The sequence below is a fragment of the Aquarana catesbeiana genome, linkage group LG07 (assembly GCF_042186555.1).
Source record: "Aquarana catesbeiana isolate 2022-GZ linkage group LG07, ASM4218655v1, whole genome shotgun sequence".
Lineage (NCBI taxonomy): Eukaryota > Metazoa > Chordata > Amphibia > Anura > Ranidae > Aquarana > Aquarana catesbeiana.
In genome coordinates this window covers 288,667,264-288,687,857 of record NC_133330.1, presented here as the reverse complement: position 1 = coordinate 288,687,857, position 20,594 = coordinate 288,667,264, and the positions used below count along the sequence as shown (strand labels likewise).

General features: G+C 42.2%; 1 protein-coding gene across 8 annotated transcripts in view; it reads right to left on the bottom strand.

Annotated features, from left to right (window-relative positions):
- The window catches only part of YIPF1 (Yip1 domain family member 1), a 62,494-nt gene that overhangs the window by 26,466 nt on the left and 15,434 nt on the right, over positions 1-20,594 (bottom strand). For 7 of the 8 annotated variants that reach the window (XM_073593492.1, XM_073593494.1, XM_073593491.1 and 4 more), the window contains 5 exons: positions 13,730-13,789; positions 9,909-10,063; positions 8,613-8,693; positions 6,739-6,826; positions 6,160-6,276 (listed from right to left, as the gene is read on the bottom strand). In XM_073593492.1, the coding sequence (XP_073449593.1) occupies positions 6,160-6,276; positions 6,739-6,826; positions 8,613-8,693; positions 9,909-10,063; positions 13,730-13,760 (472 nt within the window). In that variant the 5' untranslated portion in view covers positions 13,761-13,789. Of the gene's footprint in view, positions 1-6,159; positions 6,277-6,738; positions 6,827-8,612; positions 8,694-9,908; positions 10,064-13,729; positions 13,790-16,224; positions 16,402-20,594 lie in introns of those variants that run through there. The other variant, XM_073593499.1, reaches the window with a different exon arrangement.

The window sequence follows — 20,594 nt, the reverse complement described above, 5'->3', positions numbered from 1 at the left end:
CTTCTATCTTCTATCTTCTATCTTCCTTCGGTTTCTTACTCCATCTTCTTCTTCTGGTTCTACCTCTGCGGCGTCTTCTTTCCTTCTTCTCCTCGGGCCGCTCCGCATCCATGATGACATGGAGGGAGGCTCCCGCTGTGTGACACTTCTCCTCTTCTGACGGTTCTTAAATAACGGGGGGGCGGGGCCACCCGGTGACTCTGCCCCTCCTGACGCACAGGGACTTGACGGGGACTTCCCTGTGGCATTCCCCGTGACGTCAGAGGGGGCGGGGTCACACGTTACGTAACCCCGCCCCTTCTGACGACACGGGGAATGCCACAGGGAAGTCCCTGTCAAGTCCCCGTGCGTCAGAGGGGGGCGGAGTCACCGGGTGGCCCCGCCCCCCGTTATTTAAGAACCGTCAGAAGAGGAGAAGTGTCACACAGTGGGAGCCTCCCTCCATGTCATCATGGATGCGGAGCGACCCGAGGAGAAGAAGAAGGAAAGAAGACGCCAACGTCGCGGAGGAAGATGCCGGATGAGAAAAGGAAAAGAAGGAGGAGGAGGAGGAAGATGCCGGATGAGAAAGATGGATGGAGGAGGAGGAGGAGGATGGATGAGGATGGATGGAGGAAGATGGATGGAGGAAGAGGAAGAGGAAGATGGATGAAGAGGAAGAGGAAGAAGAGGAAGAAGATGCCGGATGAGAAAAGGAAAAGAAGGAGGAGGAGGAGGAAGATGCCGGATGAGGAGGATGGATGAGGATGGAGAGGAAGAGGAAGAGGAGGAAGAGGAGGAAGAGGAAGAGGAAGAGGATGGATGAGGATGGATGAGGATGGATGGAGGAAGATGGATGGAGGAAGAGGAAGAGGAAGAGGAAGAGGAGGAGGAGGATGGATGAGGATGGATGAGGATGGATGGAGGAAGATGGATGAAGAGGAAGAGGAAGAGGAAGAAGAGGAAGAAGATGCCGGATGAGAAAAGGAAAAGAAGGAGGAGGAGGAGGAGGAAGATGCCGGATGAGAACGATAGATGGAGGAAGAGGAGGATGGATGAAGAGGAAGAGGAAGAGGAAGAGGAGGGAGGAGGGAGGAGGAGGAGGCGGCATTTAAATAAAGGAATTGTCAAAAACTGTCTCGTCATTTTTAACATTTGACAGTTTTTTTGTGAAATGGTAGGGGTACTTTTGTACCCCCTTACCATTTCACACAGGGGGGAGGGCCGGGATCTGGGGGTCCCCTTGTTAAAGGGGGCTTCCAGATTCCGATAAGCCCCCCACAGACCCCCACAACCACCAGGCAAGGGTTGTGGGGATGAGGCCCTTGTCCCCATCAACATGGGGACAAAGTGTTTTGTGGGGCTACCCCAAAGCACCCTCCCAACGTTGAGGGCACGTGGCCTGGTACGGTCCAGGAGGGGGGGCACTCTCTCGTCCCCCCCTCTTTTCCTGCGGCCTGCCAGGTTGCGTGCTCGGATAAGGGTCTGGTATGGGACCCCACGCCATTTTTTTTTACATTTTGGCGTGGGGCTCTCCTTAAAATCCATACCAGACCTGAAGGGTCTGGTATAGATTTTGAGGGGGACCCCACGCCATTTTTTTTTTTAAATTTTGGCAGGGGTTCCCCTGTGGGGAATTCCCATGCCGTTTTTATCAATGAACTTTTATGTGTATTGTCGGACCGGCAATTCATTATAGCCGCGAGTAGTTTTAAATGACTTTTTTTCCTTTGAAATGTCATTTTGCTGTCAGACTGTTCTAAACACAGGAAACATGCGCCCCTTTACAGGCATAATATAGACACCCCCCAGGTACGAAATTTAAAGGGATATTACACTTTTATTATTTCACTTTAAGCATTATTAAAATCACTGCTCCCGAAAAAACGGCCGTTTTTAAAACTTTTTTTTGCATTGATCCATGTCCCCTGGGCAGGACCCAGGTCCCCAAACACTTTTTATGACAATAACTTGCATATAAGCCTTTAAAATTAGCACTTTTGATTATTCATGTTCGTGTCCTATAGACTTCAACGGGGGTTCGCGTGTTCGAACAAATTTTTTGCCTGTTCGCAAGTTCTGGTGCGAACCGAACAGGGGGGTGTTCGGCTCATCCCTAGTCTACATCCAGCAGCATACCCCAACTGTGACATGTCTTGGAACACCTCTGGGTGTAGGGACCACTTCTCCAGGTCCAGGGGCTGCCTGCTGAAGAGGTCTGTTTGTCTTGACCAGCCAACTCACAATGTGATGCTTCAGAAACAGGGTCACACCTGAGACTGGACCCAGAAAGTGTTTCTACGGCTAACCAACACAAAGGTCTGAAAAGTGCAGAGATCAGTACCTAAAGGACATCAGTCCAGCGGGGGCCAGGTATGGCCTTCAAAGTTATTGCTGATAATACGCTGATAGAGTGCCTTGAAAAAGTATTCACACCCCTTGAAATTTTCCATATTTTGCCTGGTTACAACCAAAAACCTAAATGTATTTTATGTGATAGACAAACACAAAGTGGCAGATAATTGTGCAGTGGAAGGAAAATAATTTTCACATTTTTTTACAAATAAATATCTGAAAAGTGTGGCATGCATTTTTATTCAGCCCCCCACAGTCAATACTTTATAGAACCACTTTTCGCTGCAATTACAGCTGCAAGTCTTTTTGGGGAAGTCTCTACCAGCTTTGCACATCTAGGGTGACGTTTATGCCCATTCCTCTTTGCAAAACACCTCAAGCTCTGCCACAGATTCTCAATTAGATTTAGGTCTGGACTTTGACTGGGCCATTTTAACACATGAATATGCTTTGATCTAAACCATTCCATTGTGGCTGTATGTTTAGGGTCATTGTCCTGCTGAAAGGTGAACCTCCACCCCAGTCTCAAGTCTTAAGCATCCCCACAACATGATGCTGCCACCACCATCTTTCACGGTGGGGATGGTGTGATCAGGGTGATGAGCAGTGTTTGTTTTCATCCACACATAGCGTTTTGCTTTTAAGCCAAAAAGTAAAATTTTGGTCTCATCTGACCAGAGTACCTTCTTCCACGTGTTTGCTGTGCCCCCCACATGGCTTCTCGCAAACAGGACTTCTTATGGCTTTCTTTCAAAGGCCAGATTTGACCTGAGCTGTGGATCTCTGCAGCTCCTCCAGAATTACCATGGGCCTCTTAGCTGCTTCTCTGATTAATGCTGTCCTTGCCCAGCCTGTCAGTTTGAGTGGACAGCCATGTCTTGATAGAGTATGGCACAACTGCAAACCTTTCTATTTTCGGATGATGGATTGAACAGTGCTCCGTGAGATGTTCAAAGCTTGGGATATTTTTTTATAACCTAACCCGGCTTTAAACTTCTCCCCAATCACAGAACTGACTGGTGTGTTCCTTGGCCTTCATGATGCTGTTTGTTCACTAAGCTTCTCTAACAAACCTCTGAGGGCTTCAAAGAACAGCTGTATTTATACAGAGATTAAATTACACACAGGTGGAATCTATTTACTAATTAGGTGACTTCTGAAGGCAATTGCTTCCACTAGATTTTAGTTAGGGGTATCAGAGTAAAGGGGGCTGAATAAAAATGCAGGCCACACTTTTCAGATATGTGTTTGTAAAAAATTAAAAAAAAAAAACATTTATCATTTTCCTTCCACTTCACAATTATATGCCACTTTGTGTTGGTCCATCACATAAAATCCCAATAAAATACATTTACGTTTTTGGTTGTGAGATGACAAAATGTGAAAAATCTCAAGGGGTGTGAATACTTTTTCAAGGCACTGTACAAATAGCTGCATATAGAATTAGCTTAAGCAGCTTGCAGAGGAATCTTGATTTACATTTACAGAAATTATCTCGATTTAGAAAAAAAAAAGAAAGCTAGCAATAGAGAATAGAGAAATAGAGAAAAGTCATTGATCCTCCTAGGACACTAGCAAAAAACAAAAAGGCATGCTGGGAGTAGGAGGCGTTATACTGGACTGGCATGTTTTTGTTTGTAGAGTCCAAATCCTCCAGTAGAGGCCAAGAAACAACAGCCATTTTATTCCTGTGTTCCTCAAACTACGAATGCAAAAGAAAATATCCTTTAACAGGCCTTACACAAAATAGATCTTCTAAAGGCATCTGTTACAATGGTGCAGTAAAAACAATCATTTTCAAAAAATGTTATACCCCTGGTTTCCAATTTACCATGTTTCCACACTATATACTGCATTGAATATTTTGGTCTAGCTGAGCTGAGAATTAATGGCAGTAATTTCCCGGGGAGTCTTAGCAGATGGATCATTTGCAAATGCCCAAAAACTGAGTGTAACAAGCAGCGTCCTCTTACCTAAGTGCAGCTACATTATCTGTAGAATCTTCCCAATAACACTCCTCCTTAACCAGAGCATAGCTGACTTTATGCTGGGACACCCACTCCCAACTCACTACTGTTCTCTGAGATGTGCTAAAGTTGGCTTACTATTCTGTAAGCTGGCAATGACACATCAAAAGCTGACAATGACACAGCAAAAGCTGGCAGTGACACATCAAAAGCTGGCAATGGCACATCAAAAGCTGGCAATGGCACATCAAAAGCTGGCAATGGCACATCAAAAGCTGGCAGTGGCACATTAAAAGCTGGCAGCAGAAATAGTAAACTATGTTTTGGGAGTAGCATTTCACTCTGCAGGAGGAAAGGAATCTTAAAATGATCCTATCGCTTAGCAGTATAAAACTGGAAGGTGCCTGCAAAAGAAGAATACTTACCTTTGTTTTTTCTGCAAATTATAGATAACTACTACTAACCTGAAGAAACTATGAATGGTCAAGTTAGTTAAAGGTTGTTTTGCAAAGAGAACCCCATTCTCCTCGGATCTAGCTACAGTGCCTTGAAAAAGTATTCATACCCCTTGAAATTTTCCACATTTTGTCATGTTACAACCAAAAATGTAAATGTATTTTATTGGGATTTTATGTGATAGACCAACACAAAGTGGCACATAATTGTGAAGTGGAAGGATTGCCACAGATTCTCAATTGGATTTAGGACTGGGCCATTCTAACACATGAATATACTTTGATCTAAACCATTCCATTGTAGCTCTGGCTGTATGTTTAGGGTCATTGTCCTGCTGGAAGGTGAACCTCCGCCCCAGTCTCAAGTCTTTTGCAGACTCTAACAGGTTTTCTTCTAAGATTGCCCTGTATATGGCTCCATCCATCTTCCCATCAACTCTAACCACCTTCCCTGTCCCTGCTGAAGAAAAGCATTTCCACAACATGATGCTGCCACCACCATGTTTCACAGTGGGGATGGTGTAATTAGGGTGATGTGCAGTGTTAGTTTTCCGCCACACATGGCGTTTTGCTTTTAGTCCAAAAAGTTAAATTTTGGTCTCATCTGGCCAGAGCACCATCTTCCACATGTTTGCTGTGTCCCCCACATGGCTTCTTGAAAACTGCAATCGGGACTTCTTATGGCTTTCTTTCAACAATGGCTTTCTTCTTGCCACTCTTCCATAAAGGCCAGATTTGTGGAGTACATAATAATAGTTGTCCTGTGGACAGATTCTCCCACCTGAGCTGTGGATCTCTGCAGCTCCACCAGAGTTACCATGGGCCTCTTTGCTGCTTCTCTGATTAATGCTCTCCTTGCCCAGCCTCTCAGTTTAGGTGGACGGTCATGTCTTGGTAGGTTTGCAGTTGTGCCATACTCTTTCAATTTTCGGATGATGGATTGAACAGTGCTCCGTGAGATGTTCAGAGCTTGGGGTATTTTTTTTTATAACCTAACCCTGCTTTAAAACTTTTCCACAACGTTGTATTCTATGCAATGTAAACTATGGTAACAGAATAAAATAAAAATGTTATTGGAAAAAAAAAAAAAACTTTTCCACAAAGTTATCCCTGACCTGCCTGGTGTGTTCCTTGGCCTTCATGATGCTGTTAAAAATCTCAATAAAATAAATTTATGTTTTTGGTTGTATCATGACAAAATGTGGAAAATTTCAAGGGGTATGAATACTTTTTTTTGCACTGTATAGAACGACTGCCAAGTCCAACCTGAGGGAAGCCTACAAAAGCCAAAGTTAGTTAAAGCTTGTTTTGCAAACAGGACCCTAAGTGACTCGTATCTATGTCAACTACCAATAGGGACTATCAGTTTAGGTAAAGAAAAAAATTACATCATAATCACTAACCTTTTCTAAATTCAGGCACATAATGGTATTGTGGCTCTCCTTTGTGCAGCAGGAAGTTGGAAAGATTCCCACTTATGGTGATGGTGAAAATCAGGGTGGCACATATCCAGATAGGACCTTTTTAGGAAATAAATGTTAATCTCTGCATTTTGACATGTAATACAGAGTAAATGAAAGCAAAAGCCAATAATTTGATAGAATAGCTAGTGTAAAAAAAAAATTACATTAAAATAGAATTGTTTATAACAAAGAAAATGTAAAAGGGATCTATCAAGTCAAGCTTTCCAAGAGTGGATAATAAAAAAGTCACTCTGACCAGACAAATTAATATTACCTCCTGATAGCCCCCCAGCAAAGTATACCCAGCTGATCTCTCTGGGCCCATGCTCTGCCTCTTTAATGGAGTGGGGCTTGTGGGGAAGTATGTGGCCTCCCACGTTACAGTGCTCAGGATCATGGATCGGTGTGTCACTTAACCCTGAAAAGGGGGGGGGGGGGGACACTGTCTCTTTAAAGTCCACTCCTACTTTGGGAAGTTTTAGGCACAGAAGACTACAGTGGTGAAATTAAAAAACTCACCATAAAGATCTGGATTGCTTCTGACATATAATCTTACAAAATTTCTTCCTGGTATTGGCAAGACAGAACCTTTTATCCTATCCAGAACCTGTGGTATTGTGAAAGCAAAACATTCAGTTTTTGTTAAAGGCAACATATGGAATTTTCTGTGTTTTAGTTGTACAGAGATCAGCCTAATGTAAATAAAGTTATCAATGTCTTTTCATTTTATTATTCCTTTTTTTTCTGTGTTTAGTTTGTAATTATGTATACTGTAAGCTATACATACAAGGGGGCAGCCATACTGGCTCATTATGTTGCTAGGGTTGGCTTATTCTCCAAGGAACACTGGTTGTGTTTAAAGCCCCATACAAAATGGGCAGAATGTCAGGAGAGATTTGCCGGTGTCTTGCCGAGAAAGTTCCCTCGGCGGATAAGTTCCCCCCCTGTACTGCGCAGGCACAGCGCCTGCGCAATACGAACTACTATCAGCCGCCGGAGATAGCCGAAGCACAAAATCTACAATTAGCTGTACATGGCGCCTGCGCCCTGGGTTCAGGTTCCTTCCCCACCATCCAAGTGGACCTAGAGGGGGAATAAAAAAGAGCCGAGCGAAGCGAGGCTGTGCCCTCTTACAGGCGCCGTGTACAGCTGATTTTCCCCTATTCATCTTTGGCTATTACCGCCTGCGCAGTAGAGGGGGGTCCTTATCCGCCGAGCGGAACTTTCTCGGCAGAACACCGGTTCAAAAAAAAAAAAAAAAAAAAAAACGACTGCCGATCAGTGCTCTCAGCCAATGGCAGAGAGTGCTGATCAGAGTGTTCTGGCGGGGGAGGGTCATCCCCCTGTCAGAACACAACAACTAAGCGGGGGAGATTGCTGAACGAACCTCGCATTGTTAATACAGTGTCTCAGATGAAAGCTGACAGTTTTTTGTGCAACGTGCAACCATCTGGGTTGCACAAAAAGAAATCCATAGTGTGTACACGGTTTTAGTGTTCTTCTCACAATGCAATTGTATAGGTCTGTCAACTCCCTCCCTGTGTGGCTGAGATCTTATCTCAACTGTGAGGCCCATCTACTCTCTCTTTAGTGACTAATCTACTAATATCTATAACTATTACACTATGGGGTTGATTAACTAAAGGCAAATATACTGTGCACTGCAAGTCCAGTTGCTCCAGAGCTTAGTAAATGAGGTAAAATTTCACTTTGCAAAGAATACTCAATAACATGCAAGGAAAAATCAGAAACAGCATTTTTATTTGTACACGATTGGATTATAGAAACCAGCAGAGCTTCCCCTTAGATCTAGAGCAAATGCACTCACTTCAAAAAGCACTTGCAGTGTACAGTATATTTGACTTAAGCAAATTAACCTTCCCGTCCGTTGACAACCGCCGCTCCATAGAGGAGACTGAAGGGTCCGCCTGAAAAACTGACAGGCGGACCCGATTGGTCCGCTTATGTGAAAGGGCTCTTTATTTCTCTACTCACTCTGCTCTATCTTCCTCCATCATATTCCTTGTCCACGCATGTATTGTACATGAAGCAGAGCTTGAATAACTAGCGCCCCTTCCAGTCTCAGTTTACAAGGGAATATAAACAGGCTGATAGAAAGTCAAATTAGTTTCTACACCAGCTGCATAGTGTATATATATATATATATATATATATATATATATATATATATATATATATATATATATATATATATGATAGAATACATAACTACATTCATTGGTGTTATTTTAGGTCTGCCTGATACACTTTGCAACCACAACAAAATACGTGCTCACTGAAAATATACTATCTTATATATACACACACCAATATGGGTACAGTACTCCATTTTATAGACTATTTACATTACATACTCTGGGCATTTCTCTTACCTGGTAAGTATCAACATCAAAGAAAGTCTGGTAATATTCAAACGTCCAGAAGGGGGCAATTTTCTTCTGTCCAGCAAGCAGCTGAAAAGTAAAAAGATATTTGCTATATAAACCAGCCTTTGCCTTTCCTCCAAAAATATACACCAGATCGATATTTATCCTTAATGTATGATATATATTTTATAGAGGGAACCCTACGCAAAAAAATAAAAAAAAAGCACAGGGTCCCCCAAAAAAATTCATATTATACCCTTGGCTCAGTGGTTGTAGGGGTCTGCAGGTGGGGGGGGGGGAGCTTATTGGAATCTGTAAGCCTCCTTTAACAATGAGAGGGGCCCCGAGATACCGTCTCCTCGTGTGAATGAGCAAGAACCCCTTATGTTGTTCAACATTGTTAATCATGTTGTGCAGTGATATAGAACCACCTCAATTATAATGAATGACTGCTGCCAAAAGATCCAGTTAATGTCAAATGATAGCTTCCAGGCCCCGCTGCTAAAGGCGAATAAAGGGGTGCGCTTCTCGAGGGATGTAATTGAGCAAATATGACCACAGCCATATTTGGTCAATATCATTGACTGAATATGGCTATATTTTGTCAGTGATGCAACGCTAAATCCGGCCCTTTATTTTCATGGCCAGTGATTGCTAGCAAATAAATTAATGGGGCTGGGTGATGTCACTGGTTGCTAAGGATGTGTTGGGTGCCAGCACCCACTGCTTTCTTAGTAACAATTAGTAGGAAGGAAGCTGTCATATACAGTAGTGGTAGAAATACTGTTACTATACAGGACATTTGGCTCCTTCCAAACAAGTAAAATAATCCGGAGTTTGGATGAATGTCGAACAGCCAAAGTTCAGTCCAAATACTTTGAACTCTTTGAAAACTTCCCTAATAGCCAAACATTTTTTTAAAGTGAAGTTTCTCATCAGCCCCTACAAAAAAAACTTTATGAATCTGGTTTTAAAGCTATGACTTCTGATATACATGATCTTGAAGCTACAGTAAAAGACATTCAGTATTTGGTTTCTCACAGCTAAAAAAATGGCTGCTTGGAAACTCAGAGTGCTGATCTCCATGGAGTGAAATAATAGCCCTTTCCTATAATAGTCAAGGATTGAAGTTAAAAAGTTAAAGAAAATCGGAAATAACAGAAATATTGGAGGCTGCCATCACTGACCTTTCCTTCTGAAAATGCTAATTTGTTGGCTGTCATTTTAATGCTACATTTATTAGTGCAGTTAGCTTGATAAAAGAGGCCCAATGTAATCCCCGTAACTTTTCCTGTATTTCACCTCTGTTTTATCAGAATCTTCATTTCCCAGTAAGTCATCCTCCTCTTCTCTGGATTGCAACCCTTTCTTCTTCCCACTGCTATCTTCAGGATCTCCGATATTCACAGTAGTGGCATCAGGGTTGGCAGCTAATAAATTGGCTGCATCATCAAATTCTGTCAAGCAGTACAAAACCAAAATCACTTTGCAAACCTCATAGCCAATGACATAAATAAAACAGAAAACATGTTATAAAAGGAATACATGGGTGCCATTGCTGACCATTTTCTGAAAGGGCGAATAGCCTGGCAGTCTTTGGCTTCATTGCCTTCTGAATCAGTACAAGCATACATCAAGTTTAACAATAAGTCCAGACATGCATATGTGTTGCAAAACAGTGACCTATAGGTATCTAGTGACTTTAATACTTTATAACAGTGAGGCAATTATTTTTATTACAAGGTCAATGATAGGAACCACTATATTTCTAATTTGCCATACTTCCCGTGGGTCACAAAAGTGCACTTCGTTCTGTAATCCTGTGACCTGGATTCAGCCAACAGCAGGCTAATGCCACAGAGCTGGTCCAAGTTCTGCAGGGATCCCGAGAATAATGTCAGGGTCCGCCCAGATTCTTGACCGGTAGCTGGCTCAGCCTCTCAACTTAGCCGCCACTGAGAGGTTGATCCAGCTTCTCCTGCCCGCTCCACAGTCCGGTGCTCCACTGAGCATTGCAGGGACGTTGCAAAAAATGGTGACTGACAGTCAAAGCTCTTTTCTCAGATTGACACACTTAACCCTTCAATTGCTCCTGGTGTTAACCCCTTCCCTGCCGGTGTCATTTATACAGTGACAGTGCATTTTTATAGCACTGATCACTGTACTGCTGTCCCTGGTCCCCAAAAAGTGTCAGATTTGCCCTAAATTGATATTGCCCTAAATTGATGAAGAAATTAGATTTTTTTGCAATGTTTTATAGCAGAAAGTAAAAAATATTGTTTATATATTATTCAAAATTGTCAAAACGGTCAGTCTTTGTTGACCCAAGAACTGAGCGATCAGCGGTCTTTGATTGCTCAATCCTTGGTGTAGAGCTGGCATTGGATCGATGCTGCCTCCACATAGGTGAGAATGTGTGTTAATTTTTTTCTTATCCTGCACTTCTTTTTTTATCTGCTTCTGGACCACCACACGTACATATACTGTGGCAAAATCATACCCGAGTGTGCAAAATCACGTATCTGTATGTGATTTTGTGCATTCGGTGTAGGGGGCGCGCACGTGTCCTGCCGGAGCGCAGCTCCCGCTGTGATTGGACATAGCGGGAGCCAATCGTTCTATGGAGAGACGGATCAGTGGTGTGCCTATGTAACTAGGCAAACTGCTGATCTGTCGGGGTGGAAAGCAGAGATCTTTGTGTTTCAGCTAAGCTGAAACACGATCTCTCTTTTCCTCCAGTGCATCCATCTCCCATACAGTTAGAAATCACCTCCCAGGCACACACTTAACCCTTCGATTGCTCCTGGTGTTAACCCCTTCCCTGCCAGTGTCATTTATACAGTGACAGTGCATTTTTATGGCACTGATCACTGTACTGCTGTCCCTGGTCCCCAAAAAGTGTCAGATTTGTCCAGTGCAGTCCTGCTAAAAATCGATGATCACCGCCATTACTAGTAAAAACAATAAAGAAAAAAATAAGTCCCTAAATTTATCTCATAGTTTTTGATGCTATAATTTGCACAAACCAATTATATACGCTTACTGGGATTTTTTTTTCACCAAAAATATGTAGTAGAATACATATTGCCCTAAATTGATGAAGAAATTAGATTTTCTAATTTTTTTTATTTGCAATGTTTTATAGCAGAAAGTAAAAAATATTGTTTATATATTATTCAAAATTGTCAAAACGGTCAGTCTTTGTTTATAGCCATAAAAAAACAAAAAAACAAAAAAAAACGCAAAGGTGATCAAGTACCACCAAAAGAAAGCTCTATTTGTGGGGAAAAAAAGGACATAAATTTTATTTGAGTACAGCGTCACACAACCGCTCAATTGTCAGTTAAAGTAACGCAGTGCCGTATCGCAAAAAAAGGCCTGGTCAGGAAGTGGGTAAAACCTTCCGGAGCTGAAGTGGTTAAAGTATATGCAGTATATGGCACCACTGTAGGATGTGTCTAAACAGATTTCGTTACAAAAAAAAAAAAAAAGTTTATTTCTGGTTTATAAAAACTGCTACTACGTTTCACCATTACAACGAAATAGCTTTAAAAAAAAAGAAAAAAGGACAATCTATAGATATATAGACCCATATAGATATGTGAAAGTCTGGCACAGCTCATTCATGCTAGCGGTTGAGAGGCGGCAAAACCCTACATTGAGTCATTTTTTTTACTGTCCCCTTTAACTGCAGAGGCAGTGGCTGGGGGTGTACACATGCCACACTCATGCTGCTTTGCTTAATGGCCATGGCAGGAAATATACCCCCTGTCACGTCCGGTGGGGTACATCCACCAAGCACGACCCATTTAAGTGAATGTGGCCACTCTGCAAGCACCCCAAAACTGCTTGCAGTGCACATGGTTACATGGCGCTAGTGTGGAGTTCTAAGGGTTAAAGCAGGCAGTGAGGGGCAAATGTGGATCCCTCTTCAGAGATCAAAGCACATGTGAACAAGTCCTAACTGCTTGATGGGTGGACTGTCCATAGTGCAAAGGACTTTGTTGTTTCATCATCAGCAAGGGAGAGCACTATGCTAAAGAGAAGCATCTGGATGAAAAATGAATATACAATAGTGACATATTATAACAAATTTCTGGTGATGTGCATTGCACCAAATTCATGAAAACCCTGCAACATTTTCAGCGCAAGCATTAACGCATGTGTTGGTAGTTCTTATTTGTGGCGCTTCTACCATATGGTGCTACTGTTTTGACAAATTTGTACAGAAAGATAGCCATGTCAGTAATAAGGAAAGGGGAGGTAAATAAGACTTCTTCCATGTTGGAGTTAATTGTTGATTGTGTGGCATGTGTAATTATTTTTCACTGAGAAAAAAAAACCTCTTTTAGATCCTCTCATACGTTTCCCTAATGCTGCGTACACACGATCGGAAATGCCGCCAGCAAAACTCCGATGAGAGCTTTTTGTCGGAAAATGCGACCGTGTGTATGCTCCATCGGTCTTTTAATGGCGGAATTCCAGCCAGCAAAAGATTGAGAGCAGGTTCTCTATTTTTCGGTCGGGAAAAGTTCCTATTCGAAAATGCGTTCATCTGTATGCAATTCGGACGTGTAAAAAATCAAGCATGCTCAGAAACAAATTGATGCATGCTCAGAAGCATTGAACTTCATTTTCTCGGCTCGTCGTAGTGTTGTACGTAACCGTGTTTTTGACGGTCGAAAGTTCAGAGAACTTATGTGTGACCGTGTGTATGCAAGGCAAGCTTGAGCGGAATTCCGTCGGAAAAACCATCCAAGTTTTTTCTGACGGAAATTCCGATCGTGTGTACGCGGCACTACTCTCCAAACTTCTCTAAATAGCTTCTCTACCTGTAAACCTCCATCAACACACAAGAGAGAAGCTGGTGGCAGTTCTGTCAGAGCTGAAACAGATTCATATACACCTTATTAACATGTACATGAATCTGTCACAAGCTCCGCCATTTGTCGCACTACCGCAAGACGGATATCTAAAGATTATATATGACACTTTATTAATTCCAGGGAAGAAGTCTCAATAGTATCAAGCCAAGTGTGAACTTCACACAGTTACCCGTGTAATATACAGTCTTTATACTATAATAGAGATTTAACAAAACTGATTTGAAGTTTAGGATTTACCTTGAAATGTAAGGTCATTGGTGCCTGCCATTCACCCAGTTTGGTGCTGTCCAGTTTATGCTGCAAAATACACAAAATATCATTTAGCAAATCTTACCATCCACTATACATACAGATGATTTAAGAAGAAGTTGCAAATGAGAGACCTCAACCTGACCCACAACCCTACCTAAAAGCTGCCATACTCAATATTACAAAAGATTGCCGGGTACAGAGCACAGAGACTGACCAGACTAATAAATCGCAAGTAACTCAAGAAGAAGCCAACATCAATTTATGGATTTCCCCATAAAGAGAATATTAAGGGGGATATGATCACCATGAAAGGGGCCTAGTAGCTGTGAAAATGTGGACTAGACTTCCTCAAGGACTAGTTGTCCCCTGCTTAACCACTTCAGCCCCGGAAGATTTGGCTGCTGAATGACCGGGCCATTTTTTGTGATTCGGCACTGCGCAGTCGTGCGACGCTGAACCCAAACAAAATTGACGTAATTTTTTTCCCCACAAACAGAGCTTTCTTTTGGTGGCATTTTATCATCTCTGCGATATTTTTTTTTGCGCTATAAAACAAAAAAAAGAGCGACAATTTAAACAAAAAAACCCAAAACACCCACAATATTTTGTACTTTTTGCTATAATAAATATCCCCATTTTTTTTTTTTTTTTAAAAAGCAAATTTTTTCTGTTTAGGCCAATATGTATTCTTGTACATATTTTTGGTAAAAAAAAAAAAAAAAAAAATCGCAATAAGCAAAAGTTATAGCGTCTACAAAACAGGGGATAGATTTATGGCATTTTTATTTATTTTTTTTTTTTACTAGTAATGGCGGCGATCTGCGATTTTTATATCGGGACTGCAACATTATGGCGAACACATCGCACACTTTAGACACATTTTTGGGACCACTGGCATTTATACAGCGATCAGTGCTATAAAAATGTACTGATTACTGTAAAAATGTCACTGGCAGGGAAGGGGTTAACACTAGGGGGCAATCAAGGGGTTAAATGTGTTCCCTGTGTGTGTTTCTAACTGTAGGGGGGGGGGGGGGAACTGACCTAGAAGAAATGACAGATCGTGGTTCCTAGCTATTAGGAACTCACGATCTGTCTCTCCTCACAGAACAGGGATTTGTGTGTTTACACGTCCCTGTTCTGTCTCTCGTTCCAACAATCGCTCGTGGCCGGCGGTCATCGCGACCAGCGGCCACGAGCATCGGCACCTCCTGAGTGCATCGGGCGCCTGCTATCCAACTTAAAGGAGCCTACGTACAGCTATGACGGCTCGCAGGATCGTGCCGACCTGCCGCAGTATAATGGCGGCGGCTGGTCAGCAAGCGGTTAATAGATTTTTTTTTTTTTTTTTTTAAAACAAAGAGCTGGACGCATTCCCTGAATGCACAAAATGTAACAAGATGGGAGCCAATCAGCTTCTAGCTTTCATTTTCAAAGCTTAAATGAACAAGCTGAAGATGGAAGCGGATTGGCTGCACAGCTGCTCTAGCTTGTCTGCTCCACTAAGTGTTCCTCTGGTAATTTCTTCCCTCCTGGCAGATGAGCAAAGCAACAGGGGAACAAAGGAAACAAAGGAACAAAGGAATATGTGTCGCTGGGGATAGGGGACTATCCCCAGCATACACATTTAAATATGTATGCTACAGTGCCTTGAAAAAGTATTCACACCCCTTGAAATTTAACATTTTGTCATGTTACAACCAAAAACGTAAATGTATTTTATGCGATAGACCAACACAAAGCAGCACATACAGTGTCTTGCAAAAGTATTCACCCCCCTTGGCATTTTTCGTGTTTTGTTGCCTCACAACCTGGAATTAACATGGATTGTTTGAGGATTTGCATCATTTAATTTACAGAACATGCCCACAACTTTGAAGATGTTTTTTTTTTATTGTGAAGCAAACAACAAATAGGACAAAATAACAGAAAAAGTCAATGAGCATAACTAAAATCTAATTCAAAAACTTGTGCTGGAGTGTTAAATCAAAAAATGAAAATAAATACAAAATGAAAGATAATAGGACTGCAGCTGCTCTAAAAAGGTGCTACAACCTTAAAGCAATATATAGTAGAAAACAGCACTAGCAGCCTATAACAAACAATATACAGCCTAATGAATAGTGCCCAATACATCAATATATTGTGATAAAACAGATATACACAAAATCTGAAGAGTGCTTGGTGCTTCTGTAAAAAGTGCAATAGTCCTCCAAAACTTTGGAAGGGTGAAGTGACTCCCCCTTCGGTGACCCCAATCACCAGAATTATTAGATCCTAAGCTTCGCAGTCTGGGATCAAAAAGGCATTGATCAAATGATCTGGGGATATGCAGGATGGTTCCTCAGCAAACTCTTGCAGGAAGATGTTTTATGACAGGAAGTACATACCACACTCCATAGATGGGGAGACAGAGAAAGAACTCATAGTAAAATGCCGTTTTAACATAAGTTATCAAGCACATTAAATGCGCAACTTACAGGCAAAGACAGACATCAGTAAAAAAGATCAGAGTTCGCGCCGCTGTATGGCGCTCTTTCCACGGAGGCGGTAATTGCGCCACTAGTTAACACGAACCGGAAGTACATTGGCGCGTTTCGCCCCTCCTCCAGGGCGTCATCAAGGACATCACTTCCGTTTCCATTGCAATCTATTTATACCCAAGGGAAGATCACCCCTCCCTCTGTGAAGGAAATGACCAGTTACGATCAGTGTATGGAAAACAGACACTTACTGCCTCCTCTTACATCATTTCCTGTTGCCAAATATAAAAAACTTTAAATATCAACAAAAGCTCAAACAGACAAATTGCCTGTTTAGCTATATACCAACAATAAAAACACATGATGCGATAGACATATGCAAAAGATTTCCAATACATGATAAACAATGAATAAACAATTTATGAAAAAAAAATATAAAATAAAAATAAAATAAAATCAATGGGAAAAAAGCACTTCTCAAGTAGTATTACCAGTTGGACAGAAAACAATTGAGATCTAGGTCAATGTTAAGGCCATAAAGACTCAAAGTTCGGAGCCTATGGATCCATTGGGTCTCATTCTGTGAGATAGCTCTCTTGAGATTGGAAACTCTCCAATGTTCCTCCACCCTATCTATCCCACAGAATGTAAGGCCCCTTGGATCTCTATTGTGGAACAATCTAAAATGGTTGGACAGGCCATGGTACTTATAGCCCTTTTTAATTCTATTAACATGCCTCACCCCCAATTTCCTTGTGGTCTTGTCCACGTTTTGGAGACCACAGGGACAAGACAAGACAAGGAGGTAGGTAACATGTGTGGTCCCACAAGGAATGATTTTTTTTTATTTCAAAAGACCTACCCTCAAAAGTTTTGGAGCACTATTTAAGTCTGACCACAGATTTTCTATTGGATTGAGGTCTGGGCTTTGACTAGGCCATTCCAATACATGTTTCCCCTTAAACCACTCAAGTGTTGCTTTAGCAGTGTGTTTGGGGTCATTGTCCCGCTGGAAGGTGAACCTCTGTCCTAGCCTGAAATCACACACAGAGTGGTACAGGTTTTGCTCAAGAATATCCCTGTATTTAGCACCATCCATCTTTCCCTCAACTCTGACCAGTTTCCCAGTCCCGACTGCTGAAAAACATAACCACAGCATGATGCTGCCACCATCGTGTTTCACAGTGGGGACGGTGTTCTTTGGGTGATGTGATGTGTTGGGTTTGTGCCAGAATTAGCGTTTACTTTGATGACCAAAAAGTTCAATTTTAGTCTCATCAGACCAGAGCACCTTCCTCCATACATTTTGGGAGTCTCCCACATGCCTTTTCGCAAACTCAAAAACGTGCCATTTTGTTTTTTTTCTGAAAGTAATGGCTTTCTTCTGGCCACTCTGCCATAAAGCCCAACTCTATGGAGCGTATGGCTTATTGTTGTCCTATGTACAGATACTCCAGTCTCTGCTGTGGAACTCTACAGCTCCTCCAGGGTTACCTTAGGTCTCTGTGCTGCCTCTCTGATTAATGCCTTCCTTGCCCGGTCTGTGAGTTTTGGTGTGCGGCTGTCTCTTGGCAGGTTTGCTGTTGTGCCATGTTCTTTCCATTTGGTTATGATAGATTTGATGGTGCTCCTAGAATCAAATATTTGGATTTTTTTTTTTATAACCTAACCCTGACCCTGTACTTCTCAACAACATTGTCCCTTACTTGTTTGGAGAGTTCCTTGGTCTTCATGGCAGTGTTTGGTTAGTGGTGTCTCTTGCTTGGGTGTTGCAGCCTCTGGGGCCTTTCAAAAAAGGTGTGTATATGTAATGACAGATCATGTGACACTTAGATTGTACACGGGTGGACATCACCAATTATGTGACTTCTGAAGGTAATTGGTTGCACCAGAGCTTTTTATGGGCTTCATAACAAAGGGGGTGAATACATACGCACATGCCAATTATCAGTTTTTTATTTCTGAAAAATAGTTTTATGTATATATTCTTCTAATTTTACTTCACCAACTTACATCAAAAGGGGAAAAACATTACCATATTACCAAGTTTACATTCAATATCCTCATCAGGATCAACAAGACCATGGGTTTTGCAAGTTTTACGGTGCATTATTATTTTTACACATGACCAAATTGGTGAACTCTCGAAGGATGATTAATTGCCATTCTACATGATACTATTCTTATGAATTTATACCATGTATCATTGTATATTATTACTGTTGTAATCAAATGCTATGGATGTTTATTTTAGATGGCAATCAATAAAACGTTTTACCTTTTCACCTAATTACCTCTCTGCAACCAAGTGTTTCATATAAAGTCCCACTTCCCTCTCGTTTTTTCCCCTTTTGATGCATGACAGGGATGGAAACTTGCAGCCTTACCAGGCTACAGTTTCATATAAAGTCCCGAGGGATGGAACAATGGTGCCTTACCAGACCATGTGTTCATTTAAAGTCCCTATCTATTTCCCTTCAACCCCATTCATTTAGTATTCATAGGGATGGAAACACTTGGCTTGCTGTACTATTTACAACAGTGTTACACACCCCCCTTTCTGCAACCTTTTCCCCATGTGCAATCCTTTTGATCCTTGTACATTCTCTATTTTAGTTATTCCTACCATGTGTATACATCCTTTTAATTTTTTAATTTTATATTTTTTATTATCTTTGCCCATTCATGCTTCAACACCAACTGACTCCAATTGGGTTCAGTTCTGGAGGTGGTGTGAACCCAGTCGGGATTGCCTGCTGGCCGGTTGGTTCTCCACTTCCGGGAGCCGAGACGTGCCTGACGGCCCCTCCCCCTGTATCTGGACAGGTACGGGTGCCATCACTGCACGTCAACGTCGCGCATCCCAGACTGGACGTGCGGTGCTTACTTAGCGCGGGCCCGCCCATGTTTGTGGTGACCACGCTCGCGGGCAGAATGAGGGACTTCCGATGGCGGAGGATCGAGCGTTTGCTGGAATCCTCCTACCGCCGGTCTTCCCCCGCCCCCCCCTGCTGCGCTGGCGTGACGTTGGCGACGTCATCGTCCTGGCGCCTATTTGGGCGTCCCTAGGGCGGGTGCCGGTAGTCAAGGCTTCCTTCACGTTTCTCTTCTGAACTGCACACATGGCTGCTGCACTCAGCCACCCTCACCCAGGTAATTCATCCACCCCCATCACTTTTCTGCTTGCCCCCTCACGGTAGTCACACACCCGCACATTCCACTTTTGATTGGTGGTCATCACTATCATCCACCTCCCCCACTTCTCTTTACACCCACCTTCAGGCCCCAGTGGCTGGCTTTTCACTCTCCTCACTACCTTCCATTAGGCTCCATTCACACCTTTTCCCCCTCATTCATTCCTGTTCAGTTTACCATGGCACACCCTCTATTTCCTTCCCAGGTTGCCTTGCCTTCTTGTGCCTGCTCTGGCCGACACTTATCTGGGTATCTTGGACGATATGTCTGCCGCGGCTCCCGGTTGGGAGCATTTATCCGAAGGGTTTGGCACCCCGCTTTCGCGCCACAACCGTACTTATACCCAATATTAACAGGTAATTGATTTGAGGGTTCTATACCCCATTACCGTACTTACCTACCCTATTATAATACTTCATCCTTTATTCATAGATATATCTTGTGCTCGCTCCTGACGAGTGGCCCTCTAGCCACGAAACGCGTAGAGCTGCCACACATCTTACTTCCAATTAACATTACCATATTACCAAGTTTACATTCAATATCCTCATCAGGATCAACAAGACCATGGGTTTTGCAAGTTTTACGGTGCATTATTATTTTTACACATGACCAAATTGGTGAACTCTCGAAGGATGATTAATTGCCATTCTACATGATACTATTCTTATGAATTTATACCATGTATCAATGTATATTATTACTGTTGTAATCAAATGCTATGGATGTTTATTTTAGATGGCAATCAATAAAACGTTTTACCTTTTCACCTAATTACCTCTCTGCAACCAAGTGTTTCATATAAAGTCCCACTTCCCTCTCGTTTTTTCCCCTTTTGATGCATGACAGGGATGGAAACTTGCAGCCTTACCAGGCTACAGTTTCATATAAAGTCCCGAGGGATGGAACAATGGTGCCTTACCAGACCATGTGTTCATTTAAAGTCCCTATCTATTTCCCTTCAACCCCATTCATTTAGTACTTCACCAACTTAGACTATTGTGTTCTGATCCATCACATATAATTAATTCAGATTAAAAAAACATTGAACTAAAGGCTGCAATGTAACAAAATACGTAAAAAAAGCCAAAGGGGGTGAATACTTTTGCAAGGCAATGTAATTGTGAAGTTAAAGGAAAATTATAAATGGTTTTCAAAATACTTTACAAATA